This window comes from Myxine glutinosa, chromosome 6, assembly GCF_964187855.1.
Source record: "Myxine glutinosa chromosome 6, kmMyxGlut1.1, whole genome shotgun sequence".
Taxonomy (NCBI): Eukaryota; Metazoa; Chordata; class Myxini; order Myxiniformes; family Myxinidae; genus Myxine; species Myxine glutinosa.
The window spans coordinates 73,758,994-73,781,646 of NC_136266.1; the positions used below are offsets into that span (position 1 = coordinate 73,758,994).

A 22,653-nucleotide genomic window follows, 5' to 3' on the forward strand; every position below is an offset into this window, starting at 1 on the left:
TTTCACCTGCCGTGGCACCTCAGCGAAGGACTTCTTTGACTAATTGGGACGAACAAAATCTGTCAATTTCCCAACCTGGATCTCAGTCAATGGCACATCTTCTCTTCTGGATTTGGTCATGACTAACTTCCCTGCAAATGTCTGCTCTTCTTCTGCTCCAATCGGCTCATCTGATCATGTGCTTGTTAAAGTGAACATCTCTCTGGCCATTCTCAGAGAGCCTCCTCAGCGCTGACGTGTCGGGCATTTCACTCAGGCCGACTGGCACGGTCTTCAAGCAGCCATCAATCATCTGGACTGGTCTCCCATCTCTACTGCCTCTGACATTAACTCATCCTGGGAATTCTTCCAAAGTAAATTGCTCTCTCTAATGCACAGATTTATCCCATCTCGTCTTCAGTTGTAACACCCTTCTTCCCGTCCATGGTACACGGAATCTTGTGGTGAGGAAGTTGCCCTGAAAAAACTTGCCTTCTCCTTATGGAAAGGCAAATCCAATGGAAGGCAATCTCGGTTCCTTTCACAAAGCTCGGAACAAGTGTGTGTCTTGCCTCAGGAGAGCCAGGAAATAATATCTCTCCACACTCAAGAATGAATTCTCAAACCTGTTTCCCTCCTCCAAATCCTGGTGCCGTCTGGTCAAATCTGTTTCTGGTGTTTGTTCCCCCTCCATCCCCTCTCTTACCTCAAACAGTGACACAGCTGACACTGCACATGAAAAATCTGAATGCCTCAACTCTGTGTTTGCTGCAAAATCTTGTGTCCTAAACCCATCTCTCTCTCTGTACCCACCTTACCCAGTCGTATGCAGCTGCTCCTGGACTCTGTGTCCTTCTCTCCTGACAAGGTGGAGAAGATTTTGTCAAACCTCGACTCTGATTCTGCAACTGGACCAGACATCATCAGCCTACGGGTCCTAAAATCCTGCTCTGCCGCTCTTTCACACCCTCTCTCTCTGTTTTTTTTTTTGTTTTTTTTGTTTTTTTATACAAGATCGAGGCTCGTGAAAGAGCTAACATTAATCACACAGAAAGACAAACCAACTCATAAAACATATAACATGGGGAGCGGTAGACAAGATGGGGAGAGAAGGGGAAGGACACAAACACAACATTTGAGAGCAGGGACATCGAGAGATCTGTTGGGAGGGAGAGGGCTTTGGGGTGGAGGAGGGGTATGGGAAGGGGGGGGGGTCTAGGGTTCTCTTCCCCCTCTCTTTTTCTCAAGGTCATCTGCCATCTGCTTGGAAATCAGCCAACATAATCTGCTGTTCTCCATGTGTGCTTCCCTCTTTCTCCCCATCTTGTCTCCTGCTCCCTTTATTTTATGTTTTGTGCGTCCGTTTTTTTTGTGATTGATGTTAGCTCTTACACGAGCCTCAATCTTGTATACAAAAAATAAAAATAAAAATAAAAATAAAATACTGCATCTGCTGTCTCAACAATGGATGGAGGTCCACACTGCCAAACAGGAAATCAGAGCTGTCTACCTTGACATATCTCGAGCCTTTCATATGGTCTGGCACCCCGCTCTGCTCACCAAACTCTCCTCTGATGGTATCCATGGAAATCTCCACTCATGGCTTTTGGACTTTCTCTCCCATCGTCAACATGTGGCTCTAAATGGAATCCTCTCATCTCCCCTTCCTGTTCAGGCTGGAGATCCTCAAGGCATTGTTCTGGACTCTGTGCTTTTTCTAATCTTCACCAATGATCTCTCCGACTCTCTAGAAAATCCTCTTTATCTTTTTGCTGATGACTCCACCCTCTGCTGCTCCAGCTCTCATCCCTCAGATTGGCAGGCAGCAGGCTCTCTTCACTCACTTTTAGGATAATTGGTATCTTCCGCATTGAAGCTGATTCTGAGGGTCTTTCACTCTCTCACCGCAGGCAGGTGGGTGGTCTTTCTATCTTCTGCCGACTTTTCTCCGGCCTTGCACTCCATGCTCTGTCCGTGCTCTGTCCTATAAAAATTCTTGCAGGACGCACAAGATCTGCCAGCAACCATCTTCTGGTGAAACTGCCAAAATCAAGACTCTCTGCTCAACTTCACTCTTTCATCCCTCATTTTTTCCGCCTCTGGAACAAACTCCTACACTCTCCTCAATCCCACTCCTCATTCCAGGTCTTCAAAACAGCTGTTCCCCACCTCGAATAAGTATACAAAAAAAAGTGTAGGTGAGTTTTGCTAAGCATCGCACTGCTGGCATTGTTGGAAGCTTTTGTGTCGTATTCACTGGAGTGACCCCACCACCACAACTATGTAAAAGATAAGTGAGGTGTTCGGCAGGGGGGGGGGGTGGCGTAAAAGGGGAGGAGTGTAAAGGAAATCATGTGTAGAACTTACAGCAGGGGTTTGCAAAATGGCATGTTGAGGGGCCTTTCCCCAAAACTTGTCATCAGGGACAAGGCATTGTCCTTGTAGGCGAAACAGGCAGTTGGTCGCAATGATGTCATGTTCGTAAGATTCCTCATTGCGTGAGGTTGACTTTTCTGGACTACAAGGGGGTGCTGGGAGGGAGGGATAGATCCATCAGTAATTTTTTAAGTTCATTGTTCAACATTGATAAACCTGAGTTGTGAAACAGCAGCTATTCCATCACTCCATGTTACTTAGTTCCTGTACCACAGGTCTACAAGAGCTCTGCATGGTTGTTATTGTGTTTCGTGTTGGGGGTCAATTTTTGAAATGCTCACCCATTAGTCAGACAGCCCACCAATATTTGTCATTTGACTCCACCCACCAGGTCACCCAGACAAAATAATATGGCTGCCATCTTGGTTTTCTAGTGGACCGAAGACATCAGGCCTGTATGCCTCTGTTGATTACACACCGCCTGGGTTTGTTGCATCAGATTTCCATTCACTTTGTTTTGGTCGAGTATTACTCACAATGAGAGACCCCAAAAAATGTAATCATATACAGAATAATTTTTTTTAGCAAGGATTAATCAAAACCGTCAGCACGCACGGTGCACGCATCCCTAAAAATAGCGTTACATAATTTTTGAATGGCCCCATATTGGGGTTAACCAATACATGACTGTGTGATTAATCAGCTTGTTCTGGTGTAACCGTGGGGGAGGCTGCCATGAATGAGAGGTGTCGAGTTATTCTTTTAATATTGCATTAAATATGTGTTTCCCAATCACGATGTTCATCTTTTAAGAGAGCTTTAAATGCGTGTTTCCCAATCGGCCCGTTACCGGATTTTGTCGCATGTTGTGACCACAGTGCTTGTTACCAAATGGCAGGTATTCGTTTGGTGGAACCACACTCACTTACCTGCATGCTGCTGGGCTCCAAGTAGTGTCCAAAAGGTAGCCGCCTCATCACTAGAGGAGTAGTTCCGATCCTCGAGAACTGTAACAGCAGAGGCTTTGCAACCGAGCTCCGGCCCATTCTGGATCTGTGCAGCTAACTTTGTGGCCTGTCCAAGTATGGAAAGGCGCATTAGACAGCTATTCCATACACTATAATCCATATGTATACTATGGTACCATATGTGATGTGAGAAAATTCACCATTTCTGGTCAAAAAAAACCATTGACCAGAGCCAATTACCACTACAACCTGTCTACCACAGACCTTGATCTTTTCACTGGAGTTGGCTTCACGGCCTAACCACAGAAAACAGCTTTGTGCGGTGACAAGGACAGCGCAGATATCGGGGCCAAGTGAGTGCATGCATGGCTCCACGACACGTACTTGCACGTGCTTCCGCCCTGCACGAAAATATGAGAAAAAGTGGATGGGAGGTGTAGGTTCTACAAATTAATAAAAACACTTGGGAGTTTTACGTATTCATTCATAAAAAACATGAATTGTTTTGAGTTATTAGAATATGCTTCTGCAGGTAGTGTTAGGTATCTTTAATGGCATACCTTTGACTTGTATGAGCATCAGGGGCTGGAACGTTTGTCGGTTTTTGGTGTGAGGGCTGATTGTCTCCGAAGTGCGTTGAACCTCAGGAGCACGAAGGCCTGCCCAATGATGAAACAAAAAATATCATTATCTTGGGAAAATATAAACAATATAAAATAAAAACATAACTAATCAAAACGTGCAATAACTCTAGGATCGATGTCAGTGTTGTTACCACGACTTTTCATTCGCTTCATTTAGCAACCCTTTAGCAACCTGACTAACTTTAGGTAAATAAAGTGCAAACCCAAATATTCATTATCTCATTATTTTTATATTTAATGATCCCTCGATACACATTACCTCGGATTCCTATTACACCAAATGAATGTGAAGAATTTCCATTTATCAAGGCTGATCAAGTGCCATTTGTCCCACAATTCTATGCAGCTGTGACATATTTGACTTCCTTCCTCAGTTCACTTATACAAAGCAAAATAATGGAACGTTGAAGCTCCTGGGACTTCTTTTTCCTGATTTATGGTTGAATTCATTATTTGTTTGAGCCATATGAAACAGGTATGTATTGCACGTGGAGCTCAAATGATCGGTGTAAGTGCAGTAATTAGGATAACTATGATGCAACACTGGAAGCATTTCTATGGACTGTGCAGATGCAGATATATACATTATGTTACTAAAAATATTGTCACAGGAAGGAGACATGAAAGGAAATTAATTCACAACCATTTATTTGATTTCTAAACGGATGTCACAATCACATCATTTGGCACCAAATCTTGGTAGAGATGTTATCAATTGCAACGTTCTCCTTCGGATGAAGTGCAAGTTCAGTGGTGGATCGACTCTGGCTCCCAGATGACCTTCCAACATGTCCCAGGGTGGTTTCAGCGGTTTTAGTTCCTGGCTTTTGAAACGATGAACCGTCATGTGCTCCACTCCTGGATTTCAATGTTCATGTCCCTGAACCAATATTTCTCACAAAGCGGTATGTCAAGGTATGCCTGTCATGCTGTTAGATATAAAATAACTCCTCGTAGTGTTCCATAAGAGCTGGTAGTGCAGCTAGGTCCAAAATGGCACGCTAAGACAACTTGATAAAGCACATGGTTTTATTTGCATCCGGGGATAAAGAATATGCACCTGCAGGTTTTGAAGCTTGCGTGCGCTGTCCAAATAATTTTGGTACATAAACATCATCATACGACAATATGTCCCAGAGTTCAAGCGTCTGTGCGGTGGGAAAAATAATCACTCGCGGTGTTGAGTTCAAGAAAGTTATCTGATTTCCACCAAGGTAAGGTCCACATATTTTAAGACCCCAAGTGGTTACCAGTCTGTCTGTGAAACATACTACAGGGAAACATAACTCAGAGTAGAAAAGCTTATAGTTGGAAAACATCACAAAGTAAAAGAAAAAAACCCAAAAAATTATATCTATCTATATATGTCTTTTACAGACATACAGCAATAGCATCCATCACTCCTTATCATTGTTGCTCATTCAACATCCCCCCAACCTGGGCATGGCATGACATCAATAAACTGAAAGCTCGTCTGGAGCGGCCTCTCCCGATCCCCAGCACGCACAGCTCTTCAGCAGCTACACAAATATGTGACGCGAGTTTGTTCCACTTGATGCGAGCTTGCACACCATGTGATTTGCGCAACGGAATGCCTGGCACTGCTGCACGTTTACATGTTGAGGAACATGTGTGATCATCACATGAAAAGGTTAAGGCTCTTTCATTGGTAGCTCGCCTATAATACAAACTCTCAGGTGAATGCATCAATGAAATAATGAAAGAAAGCAGCTTTATGCCTTAAAGTCTAAATATATTATATCTACATGAAATGTTACATGTTGTTGTTGTTGTTTGTGAGTGTGTGTTTTGTATCCACATCTTTATACCTCCTGGTTGATGGAATAACTGTTGATTATACAGATAAAAAGTAGATGATTTCACCAGGATGCCAGCACACAATGACCTATCCTTTTTGAAAGGTACAATGGGATGGTTATAATATACGAAGCATAATTTCAGGAGGGACAGAGTGGTGTTATGTCCTCATCTGAACACCGGACCACTTCCTGATGAGATGCTTCCTGCTGGCATATTGCACCACAATAAAAGTTTTTAACAAACAAATTTGACTCCATTGGGAGTTGAACTGGGACTATAAAGTTCAGCAGTGACAATGTTATCAACTGAGCTGTTCTGCTCAGTCGCTATTGTACGTCAAAAGCAGTTGAACCGTTCACTGCGTTTTCATTTTATCTGTACAGCTGTTACCTCTGGCTACAAGAGGTCCTGCAAGTCTTTAATACAGACAGAGTCTCAGTTAGATCCACAGCTCCTGTTGCAACACAAGAAAAAATGGAAGATATTCCACCTTCTTCAGTTTGGTCACCACCTCTCGGGCTGCCTCGTTCTATCAAGTCGGTCCTGACATCCTTGCGCTCTGCCAGGACCCTTAGAGGGTTACGTGACCTTGCGGACTTGCGGGCTGGTCGGATCGCACGTCGATGTTCTGCTGCGACAGAAGTCAACAACCTGTATGAGAGGTTCCATGTGGGGAAGACACATAGGAGGGAAAGAAAAGATAAATATGGAAATTAGCGAGAGGTAACTGATGTTAGGATTGTTCAGAAATATAATCATTGTAAGCAACAGGGTAGGGTGGGGTCTGGAGGGGGGAATAATAAACTTTAAAAACACAAAAAGTACCCATAGTGAATAATCAGAAACACGTTTTAAAGACAAGTCATGGGGTCTCTTTTTATAGGCAAACAAGTCAGTTCACCTGATGAAGATTGTGTTATTCAGATTTTCGTAAAAGTGTTTTATTTCAAATTTGGTCGTGCTTGGGTCACTACCTCGGCGGGCGGGGAGAGGGATGGAGCTGACACTGTGCATGCATCTTCGGCAAAAAATCGCATGGTCCCAGAAGGCACCATTATTTCATGTTTTTACTTCAATTTGAAGGTTTAATAAAACCTGCTGGGTTAAGTTTTATTGCGACGTTGTCTTTCCATGTATGAAAAAACAAAGCAGTACAGCATATTTTGTGGAAAATTGGCCTTGGGGTTTGGAAACGTATTAGGGAGAAACAAACTCGCATATACACGACATGACCAAAAGTATGTGGACATCCGACATCACACATCTCATTCCAAAATTATGGGCACGAGTGAGGTACCCATGCTACGCATGGGTGGGAGGCCAGAAACAAACAGACAATGCAGAAATGGCGAATGCAAAAGCATGAAACCAATAAATTCCACATTCCTGTAGCACCTTCAGTCGCACGTCAGACATGGACAGCAAATTCGTGAAGGACTTCCATGAAAAACGTACCCGTTGGCAAACAAACGGGTACGTTTGTTCCATACCCAGTCAATGGCGAATCTGCATATGGCGATCCGCGAATTCACGTTTAGAAAGTAGAAACTGTCACGGCATTCGCGGCAGGTTCATAATTGTCATCAAAATCTAAACAGTATTTGTAGAATTTCAATAAAAGCCACATCACTGTTCATATCGGTAAATATTATTCCATCATGTTTGGAAAAACTGGAAAATTGGAAAACTTGGAAAAATTGGAAAAACAATATAGCCTATTTTACTCCCAGGGGTGCCAGGAATACCCACCCAAAATATCGTTGCGATCGCTTGAGCCGTTTTTGGGGTACCTTGAAGGGGCGGACGGACATTTGGTGAATTATAGTAAGATTAATATGGAGTTTGTCCCCCCTTTGCTGCTATAACAACCTCCACTCTTCCGGGAAGGCTTTCCACTAGATGTTGAAACATTGCTGCGGGGATTTGCTTCCATTCAGCCACAAGAGCTTTAGTGAGGTCGGGCACTGATGTTGGGTGATTAGGCCTGGCTCGCAGTTGGTGTTCCAATTCATCCCAAAGGTGTTCGATGGGGTTGAGATCAGGGCTCTGTGCAGGCCAGTCAAGTTCTTCGACACCGATCGAGAAACCATTTCTCTATGGACCTCACTTTGTGCACGGGGGCATTGACATCCTGAAACAGGAAAGGGCCTTCCCCAAACTGTTGCCACAAAGTTGGAAGCACACAATCGTCTGGAATGTCATTGTACGCTGTAGCATTAAGATTTCCCTTCACTGAAACTAAGGGGCCAAGCCCGAACCATGAAAAACAGCCCCAGACCATTATTCCTCCTCCACCAAACTTTACAGTTGGCACATTGCATTTGGGCAGGTAGCATTCTCCTGGCATCCGCCAAACCCAGATTCGTCTGTCGGACGGCCAGATGGTGAAGCGTAATTAATCACTCCAGAGAACGCATTTCCATTGCTCCCGAATCCAATGGTGGCGAGCTTTACACCACTCCAGCCAACGCTTGGCATTGCACATAGTGATGTTAGGCTTGTGTGCGGCTGCTCAGCCATGGAAACCCATTTCATGAAGCTCCCGACAAACAGTTGTTGTGTTGACGTTGCTTCCAGAGTCAGTTTGGAACTCGGTAGTGAGTGTTGCAACTGAGGACAGACAATTTTTACGCGCTATGCGCTTCAGCACTCGGCGGTCCCGTTGTGTGAGCTTGTGTGGCCTACCACTTCATGGCTGAGCTGTTGTTGTTCATGTGTGTTATACCTTTCCCACCCCCTCCCCACCCCCCGCCCCCCATGCCTTCTCCCCCCAAACCCCCTCACTCCCACAGATCTCCCGATGTCCCTGCTCTCCATCTTGTTCTCCCGCTCCCTTTATCATATGTTTTATGTGTCAGTTTGTCTTTTTCTGATCAATGTTTGCTCTCACACGAGCCTCGATCCTGTATAGAAAAAAGAAAAGAAAAAAAAAAAGACGTTTCCACTTCACAATTACAGCACTTACAGTTGAGCGGGGCAGCTCTAGCAGGGCAGAAATTTGAAGAACTGACTTGTTGGAAAGGTGGCATCCTATGACGGTGCCACATTGAAAGTCACTGAGCTCTTCAGTACGGCCCATTCTACTGCCAATGTTTGTCTATGGAGATTGCATGGGTGTGTGCTTGATTATATATATGCCTGTCAGCAATGGGTGTGGCTGAAATAGCCGAATCCACTAATAAGAAGGGGTGTCCGCATACTTTTGGTCATGTAGTGTATATATATATATATATATATATATATATATATATATATATATATATATATATCAATATATACCTATCAATATATACCTATATAATAGCATCCTATATACTGTTACGTGAAAGGAGGGGGATCCATAGCCAGACTGTGGTAAGTGTAGTATGCTCCGTGTATTTTGAGTAGAAGTTAGATTTCCATGTAACAGAGTCCTGTCAGATTGAGTCGTTTGTTACACTTGATGCTGAGGAGGCAGCAAATGTAATTTATGGACAGGTTAGACCTTAATTTGTGGGTGTGAACACCTCATCTAGTAGGCAGGGCTAGTGGCGAGAACTTCTTATGAGAGACACAAATCTGTCTGGCCATCACGATCTGGCTGGCTATTGTGTGTCAGCCATGGTGGCATAAAGTGCTGTGGAGGTGCAAGTGCCACCCTGCAATTATTTTATAGGCACTGCCCCTGTGGGTGGGACGGCCAGAGCATAGGTCTCCGCCCAGAAGGACGAGAACGATAGAGACCTCGTGTTGTATCGTAATGCAGCAGACATACAGGTTCCTCAACTCAACCATGTAATGGCGTCTCTCTTCCATCTCCTAACCACGCCTTCTCACACATCACTACCGGTTACGCCTCATAATTTCTGATCCATCATGCATTCCTTAATATTCACATAACTCCCAATACCACATATCCCATTTTCGTGAAGATATAGCAACAAGTGAAAATGAAAAAAAAACACAGAACATAGTAAGCATGTCTTTGATGGTAAATATAATGAATACTGAATCACCATCCCACATATCCCTTTTTTTGCCTGCGCCAACAAAGTCGCCGGAGGCATTATGTTTTCGGGTTGTCCGTCCGTACATCTGGACGTCTGTACGGGCTAAACCTCGTTTTTCTCAGCAACCATATGACCGATTAAGATGAAACCTTCAGGGTAGGAGTGACACCCATGCAGAATTTTTGTAATGATAATTGTGACGTCATAGGTCACGTGGTATGGCAGCCATCTTGGATTAAAAGCAAATAATTAAAAAATTATTTCTCGGAAACCGCTGAATGGAAACATTTGAAACTTGGCATATTGTCAAGTACTCCCAATGGGCAACAAAAGCATGATAATCATGACATCATAAGTGAAGTGGTATACCAGCCAAAAAGGTTTTAATCGAATTCCTTATCCTAAAAATTTGAAATTGCATGCACATGATCTATGACCCATTTGTATTGATGTATTAAATTTATGACATCATAGATATGGTTTGGCAGGCATATTGGATTTAAGGAAAATATTAAATAATTATATCTCTGAAACCGCTCACCATATTGATGTGAAATTTTACAAATAACATCTAACAGCACTGTTGCATATCGTTTTAAAATGATGTCAAAGGTCGCGTGGTTTGGCAGCCATCTTGGATAGAAAAACTAACCTTATCCGATCAACACGAAACTTCACAAACGTGATCCCCTACCCATACATATGCAGAGTGATGGCATCTACCTGTTGTGGGACTATGCAGAGGCATATTGGCGACATAGTCGCATTGTTCTAGTTTTTTCTTTTTTTGTGAAGATGATTACTACTGTTTAATTATGTAACAACAACTAGTAATGAAAACAAAGAGAATAGTAGCATGTCATAGAAGGTAAACATATCACATGACAAAGTCATTGGTCCATTCAGGAGCTCGACAATGTCTGGTCCCATGACGAACACCTTGGGCAAAGACTTATGGAAGCATTTGTTGGACAGGGTTATGTGCACCATAATCCTCAAAATCTGTCAAACTTTCAGCAGCAAGTCCATCGGTGGTCTGAATTGCAGGTGTGAGATTAATTGCATTCCACACTTTCCCATCAGAGAGTCTGTAGGTTGCAAGACCTCTCTGTTCAACGATCTTGAGGGGTTGGGTAAACTTGGTTTGTCCTTTCTTGTGAAATCCAGGTTTCCAAACTCACACAAAAGAACCACATTGAAAGGTGGAAGGTTTTGCTCCCCGGCACTTGTCTGTGTAACATTAAGACTTTTCTTGTTTCTGTTGAATGCAGTGTGTCTTGCAGCAAGTACACTGATTTGTAGGTCACCAATGTGCAACTTTATGTGCCATGTATGTCCATGTAGAAGTTCAGTCTGATGAGTTGCTGCATGTCTTGTAGTTCGATACATTTGCAATAAGTCGGGTACGAATGATTTCCAGGATTTCCCTTCGAGGTTTGCAGTGTGTAAACTGTCCTTAAGCACTCTGTTGAAGCATTCTACCTCCCCATTGGCTTGTGGGTAATAGATAGAACTTGATGCAGTGCTTGATGTTTCTTTCCTGCAGCAATGTTTCAAATTCAGTTGAAACAAACTGAGATCCATTGTCAGAGATAAGTTCCTGCGGGTTTCCTTCATGACTAAAATACTGTAGTCAGGAACTTGACAACTGTAGCAGATGTTACTTGGGACGCAAAGGCTACTTCTGGCCATTTGCTGAAGAAGTCAATAGCGACAGTCCATTTGGCCGTTATCAAGTGGTCCCACAATATCGATGGCAAGCTTTTCCCACGCAGCATTACAGAGAGGAACTGGTTGCAAAGGTGGAACCCATGTGACAGCTGTTTCATCATGCATTTGGCAAGTAATACACGACTTAATGGCGACTTCTACTTGTTAGTCCATCCCTGGCCACCAGTAGAGGTCACGCAGCCTTTGTTTAGTTCTTACAATTCCTTGATGCGTATCATGGGCAAGCTGGATTAACTTGGGTTGAAGTTCTGTCGGCACTATCACACGGTGAGTGCCACAAATTAAGTAATCCTCATGTAAAGCCGGTTCATTCCGAATGCGAAAGTAGGGAAGTACATTTGGGTTAATGCCCTTTGCATTGCAAGGCCATCCTCTGGAGACATATCTCAGCACCTTCTGTAGAACAGGGCATCTATTACAAGCTTCCTTGAATTGTTCCACAGGTACAGCAGAGAGGTCACCAGATACGAAAGACACCATTTCTACATCCAGTTCGTGGCAAGGCTCTGTCCTGGAAAGTGTTTTCATTTCTTGGGACACAGTATCGCGGAGAGTAAACGGTAAGCCGTGAAGCTTCTGCTGGATTGGCATCACATCAGGCCTTGTCTTTACTCTGTGTACAAATCCTTTTGCATAGCCTAGACTTCCAATAGAGTTAGGATTAAATGTCCAACAAGTCGATGTTTGATGAACAGATTTACTTATGCTGATGCAGGAGTCAAACATCCATTGACAATATTCAGTCCGAGAGCAGTGAAAAGGTCCATGACAAGTACACGTGTTCCAGAAGGCACAATGAAGAAATCAGCAGGCACAGAAACATCGTTGTGGGTCACCTGAACGTGAAGACAATCAACCACAGTGATTTATTTTTGTAGGTTAGTCGGCAAGTATAATTTTGGTTCTGCAAGCAGTGCACTCTTGAAATGCTTCAGGTAGGTAGACACTGGAAGTATTGACACGACTGAACCTATGTCCACCCGTAATTTAGTTGAGCATTCGCCTGTCCATCAGGTGTGCAAAGAAGAACATCACAAAATAGGTTCCCTCCAATTTGTTCAGAGGCATGTGTGTTTATGCATAAAACAGTCACATCTGGAACAGTAACTTCACGCACTTGGCAATTGTGGTCTTTAATGTGACATACTTTAGCAAAATGTTCAGTTTTGCTACACTACCTGCAGGGAGTTTCATGTAATTGGCTAAGTTTATTGCAGATCCACAATGATAGCATGTACTCCCTTGGAGTGAGTGTCAAAGAAGACCGAGAGGAAAGTGGACACTCACTCTCATTGAGTAAGAGTGAGAAGAAGGCCTATTTGGTCAAAACTACGTCCATAACTCATTTAATTTCTTCCAGATATATATATATATATACTGTATATCATGTTTGCAACATAAGGGTGAAAGGTGCAAGGAGAGCTCGGCGGGTGAAGGACCAACGGAGAATGAAGGTGTGGATGTTGAAAGAGGTGACAGTAAGGGAGGCATTAAAAGAGAGGCTGAGTAGGGTAGAGGATGATGTGGTTGAGCTTGAACGTGGTTGGATGTCAATGAAAGATAGTCTGTTGGGAGCCATTGGTGAGGTATGTGGATGGAAAAAAGGTGCACCGAGGGACTCGGAAACATGGTGGTGGGATGATGAAGTCGGAAAGAGGATTGACGAGAAGAGGAAGGAGTTCAAGGAGTGGCAGAAGGCGAAGGGTACGGGAGCAGAGAAAGCAGAGCATGAAAGTTATAAGGCAGCCAAGAAGGCTGCAAAGAATGAGGTAGCAAAGGCGCAGGAGGCATGTAGGAAAATGTTCGGAGAACGCTTGGATTCGGAAGAGGGTCAGAGAGCGGTATTCAGGATTGCAAAGCAGATAGCGAAAGAGAGGTGTGATGTGATGGGGGTGAGTTGCTTGAAGGATGAAGTGGGACAAATCGTTGTGGACCCAGATGGAATTAAAGGAAGATGGAAAAGATATATGGAAATGCTGTTGAATACAGAGAATGAATGGGATGGCAACATAGAGAGTAAACCAAGTGTAGGACTGGCAGAGAAGATAACTGAGAAGGAAGTTGAGGAAGCGATAAAAGCAATGAAGAGTAGGAAAGCGGGAGGGCCGACGGGAGTTGTGGGAGATATGTTGAAGGCAGCAGGACGTTGGGGTGTGAAGAGAATGACGGAGTTCTGTAATCTGGTGGTGAAAGAAGGCCGCATTCCAGTGGTTTGGGCACTGAGTACCCTCGTCCCTCTATACAAGGGGAAAGGTGACCCTCTGGAGTGTGGCTCGTACCGAGTGATAAAGTTATTGGAGCATGGAATGAAGGTATAGGAAAGGGTGTTGGAGAGGAGGATAAGGAAGAAGGTGAAGATCGACGAAATGCAGTTTGGATTTATGCCAGGAAGAGAAACGACAGACGCGCTCTTTATTGTGAGGCAGTTGCAGGAGAAGTACATGGAGAAGAGGAAGAAGTTGTTTCTTGGGTTTGTTGGTCTGGAGAAAGCATTCGATAGGGTTCCACGAGAAGTATTGACATGGGCATTGAGGAAGTTAGAAGTGGAGAATAGTTGATCAGAGTAGTGATGGCAATGTACAAATGAGTGCGCACAGCTGTAAGGACGAAGGACGGGACAGTGGTGAGTTTGAGGTGAAGGTGGGAGTGCATCAGGGGTCGGTACTAAGTCCACTACTATTTGTAGCTGTGATGGAGGTGCTGGCTCAGAACGTAAAGGAGGGTTTACCATGGGAGTTGTTGTATGCAGATGATCTGGTGTTGATTGCGGAAAGAATGGATGGACTGAAGGAAAAGATGAACAAGGGGAAGGAATGTATGGAGACAAAAGGTCTGAAGGTGAATATCGGAAAGACGAAGGTGATGGCAAGTGGTAAAGCATGTGGTGAGGTGGAAAGAACTGGGAAGTGGCCATGTGCTGTGTGCAGGAATGGTGTCGGAGTGAACTCCATTCAATGTACAATGTGCGCTGAGTGGGTTCATCAAAAATGTAGTGGTCTGAGAGGGTCATTAACCAGTGTGGCAGCTACATTCAAATGTAAGGTGTGCACAGAGGGAGCTGCAGATGGAGGAAATGTTGAGTTGCATCTTGGAGACGGCGTGAAGCTGGAAGGTGTGAAAACATTTTGCTACCTCGGAGACATGCTGAATGGAGAAGGTGGATCAGACTCGGCAACGGCTGCTAGAATGAGATGTGCATGGAAGAAGTTTCGGGAACTGAGTGGCGTGCTGATGAGGAGGGGAGTGTCGTTGAAGCTGAAGGGAAAGGTGTATGCTGCATGTGTGAGAAGTGTTATGATTTATGGGAGCGAGACATAGGTCATGAATGTAGAGCAGCAACGAAGGCTGGAAAGGGTGGAAATGCGAATGGTTCAGTGGATGTGCAGAGTATCGTTGAGAGAGAGGAAGACAAATGATGAATTGCGAAAGATGATGGGAATAGAGCCTGTGATTGATGCTGTGAAGAGGAACAGGTTGAGATGGTTTGGTCATGTGTTGAGGAAGGATGAAAGTGACTGGTTGAGAAGAGTGATGGAAATGAATGTAGAAGGAAGTAGAGGACGGGGAAGACCGAGAAAGACTTGGCTGAAGATGGTGGAAGAAGAAATGCGGGCAAGGGGGTTAACAAGGAGAGATGCAGAAAATAGGGCAAAATGGAGAAAATTGTCATGGGGACCACAAGGCTAACCCCCGCTCTAGCAGGGAAAATGGCCTTAAAATGCATGTTATTGTTGTTGTTGTTGTATATCATGTTAATCTGCGAATGCTTCCCTGCTATGCCAAAGTAATGTGCTTCGTGAATGGCCGAATCAAAATAAACCATGTTTGAGTGGACAACATAGCTCCCACCACTCCCCCATCTGAGATATAAGTCCTGCCGGTCTCATAAAATTAGACTGTTTTATCAATTTGTATCTTTCCGAGGGATTAATCGGGCACTGGGCTGAAATGGTTTGCACGCACACAAGGAGGCAGGAATAAGGTGACAGTATTTTTAAGAAATAACAGTTTTATTGGAAGACCACAAAACAACACATGGAGAATCCTGAGACAGATAGAGGGACACGAATGAAAAGAGAGGAATGAATAGATTCACTTAAATTATACAAATATACAGTGCATTCAGAAAGTATTCAGACCGCTTCACTTTTTTCACATTTTGCTATGTTGCAGCCTCATGCTGAAATTGTTTAAATTCATTTTTTCCCTCATCAATCTACACTCAATACCCCATAATGACAAAGAGAAAACAGGATTTTAGAAAGTTTTGCAAATTTATTAAAAAGAAAAAACTCAAATATCACATTGAATATTCACATTGAATTCATAGTATTCAGACCCTTTGCTATGACACTTGAAATTTAGGCCTCCATAATTATTAAATGGAAGAAGTTTGGAACAACCAGGACTCTGAAAGTCCGCTTGGAGTTTGCAAAAAAGCACCTAAATGACTCTCAGACTGTGAGAAACAAGATTCTGTGTGCTTTCATGTGTCTTTCACTGAGGAGAGGCTTCCGTCTGACCACTCTGCCATAAAGCCCAGATCCGTGGGGTGTTGCAGTGATGGTTGTCCTTCTGGAAGTTTTTCCCATCTCCACACAGTATCTCTGGTGCTCAGCCAGAGTGACCATCTGGTTCTTGGTCACCTCTCTTACCAAGGCCCTTCTCCCCCAATTGCTCAGTTTGGCCGGGCGGCCAGCTCTAGGAAGGGTCCTGGTTGTTCCAAACTTCTTCCATTTAAGAATTATGGAGGCCACTGTGCTCTTGGGAACCTTCAATGCAGCAGAATATTTTTTGTAGGCTTCCCCAGATCTGTGCCTCGACACAATCCTGTCTCTGAGCTCTGCAGGCAGTTCCTTCGACCTCATGGCTTGGTTTTTGCTCTGATATGCATTGTCCGCTGTGAGACCTTATATAGACAGGTGTGTGCCTTTCCAAATCATGTCCAATCAATTGAATTTACCACAGGTGGACTCCAATCAAGGTGTAGAAACATCTCAAAATGATCAAGAGAAATGGGAGGCACCTGAGCTAAATTTCAAGTGTCATAGCAAAGGGTATGAATACTTATGTCAATGTGATATTTAAGTTTTTTTTTTAAAATAAATTTGCAAAACTTTCTAAAATCCTGTTTTCTCTTTGTCATTATGGGGTATTGAGTGTAGATTGATGAGGGAGAAAATGAATTTAAACGATTTCAGCACAAGGTTGCAACTTTAAAAATGTGAAAAAAGTGAAGGGGTCTGAATACGTTCTGCATGCACTGTAGAAATCTAAGGTGCCATAACCACACAATGTCATTCACAAGCGAAACAAATACAGTAATCCAGCCAGCATCATGGCACCCCTCGAACCACTACCGGCTGTGGGGAGGTTTCAAAAGCCAAACAAAGGATGTAGGCAGCCAAATGCACTCTTTTCCCACCCTGACCTCACCTTGCCTGATTCCTTACCTTGTTCACAGAAAGGAAATGTACAAAGCACAATATTTCCTGTCTAATGCCAGGTGTGGCACTTGCTTCCTGCTACCCACTATAGTAATGGCGTCTGATCTCGACTTAATGCCTTGCAGGGTTTGACCAGTGTCCACACCGGGGAGGAGCTTCTGCTCCACACTGATGAGGGCCAACAAGCCCAAAATTCGTGTCTGTGGATTTTCCCTCTCCAGGACGGATTGATCTATAAAATTGAGAAGTAAATTCTCTTCCTGGTGTTGACTGCAGTACAATCCTACTGTGAAGTAGGGGGCTGGAGCTCTGCCGAGCTTGTGCCTATGCAACTGTTTAGCCAGAAGAGCCTTAAACACACACACACACACACACATATATATATATATATTGTTGCGGATATGAGATTGGCCTCCATCCATATCCGCTTGTAAATATTCCCCTATTTCCTCCATACTTCCCAACTATCCCCAATCCCCCATTCCCTAGTCCCATTTTCTGTAAACAACACTCTGTAGACCCGACCTTCCCCTATTTCCCCCATTAAATGTCGCATCCAGGTCCACCGCATCTCACGTAGACAACTATAGGACATCTTGCTAGTTATTCTTAGTCTATGTCAGTTAAGGACTCGTTTCCATTAATTCTGACTCTTCGTTGCACCAGAATGTGATTGTATGGCACCGTTAGGAAGTTTAGGACCTCCCAATACCTCCCCGCAGCTCTTCCTCATGGTTCAGCAACAACAACAACAACAGCAACAACAACGGCGGTGGCGCGGGGAGTGCGCGTCCTCACTCCGGCTTGGTTAGCCGCCATCGAACGTGTGCTCGACGGGGTTACCACGTAGGGGCTCGCTGTCAGCTCCTCGTCAAGGGCGGAGCCCGGTAACCCCCCGCACCCAAAAGAAGCGGCGGACCGATCCCATCTGGGGCGGAGCTAACGAGCCGAGGGCATGTCACTCCCCGTTGAGCATGCGCAGGAAGAGGGAGGTGACGTCAGATGCGCGCTGGACTTGAAGGAAGAGAGACGCCACCTCCGAGCGCTGCAATACCTCCCCGCATCTCTGGACCGGACCGTGCTTGATTCTGCCCCTGAGCCAAGGTGCACCTTGTGCTATCGACTGCCTGTCCTTCCCTGCCATCAATCCCTGTGTAAGTCAGTCTTGTTCCGTTTGTCTGTGGTCTGTCTGGGAGAGATAAGATTGTGTCTAAGTGCCTATCTCTTCTGTGCTTTACCTCTTACCTTGTAATCTACCCCTCTTCTGCACCACCAATTATATCCTCCTCCGGAGGTCTTGAGAACTGTACCCCTTGTGTCGTTTCATTTATCCCAGCCGTTGTGTCCTTTCCTTCATTGATTTAGCATAGCGCGATTTGGTCAACGTCGGGTGGAATCGGGTAAACTGTGCGAACACGGCGGCCATTCCGCTCGGCCCATCATAACATCTTAATCCGCGTGTCCGTAACAATTGGTGTCAGGAGTGGGATTGGACCCGAAGCGCGCTTCACGCGCTCGAAATTATTAACGGCGAAATTTGATTTTGTTTTACAAAAATAAAAACCCGAATTTTGAAAGTCGCGCTATGGCAGATCAAGACGGCTGGGTTCCGGTAGAGGAGAGTGAGGCAGGGTCGATCCAGGACCAAATTGAGGGACATGAGGAGAGCGAAGCAGTGAGGGCGGCAGGTTCGCAAAATGGCGCCTCGCACATAGCTACGGCGGCCGCACCCGCTGCACAAGTGGGAGGGATGGCCCAAATGCAGGCCCTCATGAAGCAATTTATGGCGCAAATGCAGGCGTCCCTCAACCTGCAGAAGGACGATATGAGGGCTAATAGTGAGCAAATGAGGGCTGATAGTGAGCGATTGGGTGAGCGATTGGAGGGCCAAATGGGGGTAATGAGGGACGAAGCGAGGGGTACCGGTGAGGGGTTAGAACAAACGATGGGGGCCCAGATCGGAGGGTTAGGGAGTAGAATAGAGGGATTAGACAATAGATTAGGGGAAATACAGGAGGGGTTAATGGGGGTAGAAAACAGAATGGCCGCTCAAGAGAATCAAATGGAAGGGATGCAAAAGGGGTTAGAGGGGTTAGAAAACAGTATGGAAGGCAAATTGAGGAACATGAGGGACCAAGCGGAAAGGGAAGTTAAAAAAATGGGGCAGCAGATAGAGGGGGTCAGAATGGGGGTAGAAACTAAATTGGATGCTCACAGGGAGGAAATGGAGCAGATGAGGGTGGCATCTGGGCAGGAGATGCAAGTGATAGGAGAAGAGATCAGAAGAGGTGTGAGTGAGGAGGTCGGAGGAGTGCGCGAGGAGGTGAGGCACTGTAAGGAGCGCATGGAGAAGGAGGTGAGAAAGGGGACTGTAAAATTGCAAGGTGGTATAGAGGAGTTGACGCTGGAAGTGGAACAGCTGACGGAGGGACAAAAAGAACTAACGGAGCAGGTTCAAAGGAACACTGCGGTACTAGGAGGGTTAAGAGCGACACAAATCGACATAAAAAATGACTTGATAGCGACACAGAGGCAATGTCAGATGGTACGTGAGGGACTGACAACGAGGTTGGACGAGGTGACAGAGGTAATGGAGACGAAGGACCGGCAGGTGAGGACGCACATAGAAACGGTCAAGGTAGCCTTAGAGGACGAGCTTGAGGAGACGTACCGGGACATAAAAGAGGTGAAGCAGAAATTAGAAGAAGTGGAAGAAGGGGTGAGCGAAATTAAGAAGCGACGGAGAGAGGATAAGAAAGAGATAAAGGAGGAAGTAAAAGAATTGGTCCAAAGTCTGTGTTCGGATCGTGATGATGTGCTCATTAACCGGATGAGGGATTCGCAGGTGATGGAGGAGAAGCGAAGAGAAAGAGGACCCGGTGTAAGTGGTGACCAATATGGTCGTGCGTATGATGCGCCAGGTGATTTAATGAGCTTGGGGGTCGAGATGGACCCGGGTGTTCGTGAGAGGCCGTTGGTGAAGTGTGCGACAGGTCTGGTGTGCGAAAAAGGAGGTGTGCGAGAAAGTCCGACTCTGGGGTGTGTGAGGAAAAAGTGCGCGCCGACCAGTGAGTGTGCTGTCGAGAGTGAGTCGGTCGTAGCGCGTGTGCGAGGGAGCACATGGAAGCGCGTAGTGAGGAGTGTTACGGAGGGTGTAAAGGGAGAATGCACGCCTGTGGTGAGTGTTACAGAGGATGTAACGGGAGAGTGTGCGCAAGAGGATGCGCGAGCAAGGTGTGTAACGGACGGGTGCATGAGGAAAGAGTGCGCTGTCGAGAGTGGAGGTGAGAGTAGTAAGAGTGACACGGAGCGTGAGTTGGTTGTGACAGGTGAGAAAGGAAGCACACCTGGAATGGTAGAGCGTGTGTGGGAATGCACACTTGAGTTGGTCGTGAGGCACGTGGTTGGGTGTGCGAGTGAAAGCACACCTGTGATTGTCACAGAGGAGGTGACCGAGGAAGGGGCGCGAAGAGGTGTGTTGGTGAGGTGTGCGACCAACGAATGTGTGCCAAAGTGTTCGGTGGTCAGGTGTGTGACCAAGGCTGGGAGTGGAATGAGTGTACCTGGGTGTGTTAGAGAAGGTACGACGAGGAGCATGGGAACAGCTGGAGGTATGAGCAAGGAAGGGGTAGCGTATGCATGTCAGCATGCAGGTGAGGCATCGACGGTAACCGGGTTAGCGGTTAGAGCGACTTATAGCCGAATCGGGCCCTCGGTGCGTGCCGGGCTTCGCGTGCCGCGAGAACCAGCGGGGATCCGAGCCACGGCGGGTTCGAAAGGACCGCCGTACGCGATCCACGCTGTGCCTCGCTTGGAACGGCCGCGTCCAGGCTCCACTAGGCGGAGCGGGCAGCCCGATAGGAAGGGTCGTCATGGTGACCACTTTTTATTGAGACGTTCCGGCAGGTCGAGATCGGGCAATTGGATGGCTCCGCGCCGAGGTGGTGCGTGGGATCTCGGCACGGGTAAGCCCCCGTCCCTGCACCGAATGCGGGACGTATCCAGCCGCTGGCACCAAACAACCCGCATTCATGGCTCGGCTGTACGAAGCAGGGCTGTAGACGTGAATTGGCGCACCAAGAGGATGTAATAAGTAGACGGGTGATGAGGATAGTGTTTTGGCCCCGAAATTAGAAAAAATCAAAATTTGATGATTGGTACGGTGATTAGCAGTAAATGGCAAATTTTTGATTTGTTGGATTTGGACGAGCGAAATTGATAGTAGGACCTCCCCGATGTGGTGGGATGGCAAATCCACCATCCCTCACAGGGGGGGCAAATGCGCTATAGCTTATGGGGTGTATGGCAGTGAAAACTAGCCCGGGTGGGTTAGGATATGGTGTGTAGGGATCTAGCGAAGATGACATTAGGTAACGTTAAGGTTAGTTAGTGACTGGTACCTGTAGTGGGGACGTAGTAGCTTAGTGTTTGATAATGACGAGGGAGCGCAATAGTTTAAAGGGACGACTGGGAAGCACAAGTTTCAGAGGGGAGTAGTTAGATGAGATGATGCTGTGTGAGAACTGGACAGGTGTGTGGAGCAGTGTGGAGCAGTGTATGAGTAGTGAGTGTTGTGGATCAGCGCGAATGCGCTTGGGGGAGAGAAGGGTGCAGGCGGCACCAAGTATGAGAGCACAGGTGTGCAAGTACAGGTGTGTGGAATACATGGAGTATTGGAATGAGTGGTGTGGAGAGAGTTGGAGTAAGTGGTACGGAGTGGTGTGCATGGTGCGAAGGTGTGGATGGGGGAAGAGTGGACCCCTTTCACGAGTACCCGGGGCGGGTAGTGTAAGTGTTAGGTAGAGGGTATAGGTAAATTGTGGTTGGATATTGGCATTTGTGGTGCGGTTGCAGAATGGTATTGTGGATGGGTGCATTAGTGTTGTGGAAATGGCTGGGCGTGTAGCCTGTTAGTGTGTGTAGTTGGTTTGGGCACTCCACCACTGTGAGGATGTCGGCCAGGTGAGGCCGCAGGTGGGCTCTGGGAGCCGTTAGTGTCAGTGGGTGCCTGAGGATCCCGGGTGTGGATCGGGCAGCCCGTGCCAGAGAGGGCACTGAGGGGGTGAGAGTGCGAGAGGGCCTTCCCCAGTTAGTTAGGTTAGGGTGAGGAGCAGGTAAGCTCGGGTGGCAACTACAGTGGTGGAGGTGTGCAGGTGGGTAGACCTGCTGGGAGAGCTACATGTCACAGCCCAGAAATTGTGCAAGGGCACCGGGAGATGAATCGGGGGAGTGAGACCCCAAATTGAGAAGCACCACAGTTTGGTCAATGGGAATTGGTTTTTAGAACCCATAGTGTAAGTTGGCCAATGGATTGGCAGGGAAAGACCCCGGGTAATGTAAAGTTGTTAAAGTCATTTAGGAAATAGTTAGGATTGATGAACCTGTCACACCATACGCAGCCACTTACCTGAGGTGATGATGATGACTCCACACCTGTGTTCCTTTGTTCTGTGTTGCAGGAAGGGAGAATTGCTGTGTGGATTTGTGAGACGCATCACGACGTGGATGAGACATTGGGGTGATTCCATCTCTCCCTCCTTAGGGGGGACTGATGATGAATTGGTGATGGCAAATTTTGATGTTGAGTTGGAGATGGCAAATTTTGATGAGAGTTGGAAATGGCAAATTTGATTGGTTCGGAGGGAGAGAAGACGAATTTGGTTTATGGGAGGAACGGGGAAGACAGTAGGGACGTTTG

General features: G+C 45.9%; 1 protein-coding gene across 13 annotated transcripts in view; it reads right to left on the bottom strand.

The window, feature by feature from the left end:
- The window catches only part of LOC137429976 (supervillin), a 205,371-nt gene that overhangs the window by 35,021 nt on the left and 147,697 nt on the right, over positions 1-22,653 (bottom strand). For all 13 annotated transcript variants that reach the window (XM_078780015.1, XM_078780012.1, XM_078780018.1 and 10 more), the window contains 5 exons: positions 6,279-6,439; positions 3,884-3,982; positions 3,588-3,724; positions 3,285-3,429; positions 2,347-2,510 (listed from right to left, as the gene is read on the bottom strand). In XM_078780015.1, the coding sequence (XP_078636141.1) occupies positions 2,347-2,510; positions 3,285-3,429; positions 3,588-3,724; positions 3,884-3,982; positions 6,279-6,439 (706 nt within the window). The remainder of the gene's footprint in view (positions 1-2,346; positions 2,511-3,284; positions 3,430-3,587; positions 3,725-3,883; positions 3,983-6,278; positions 6,440-22,653) is intronic.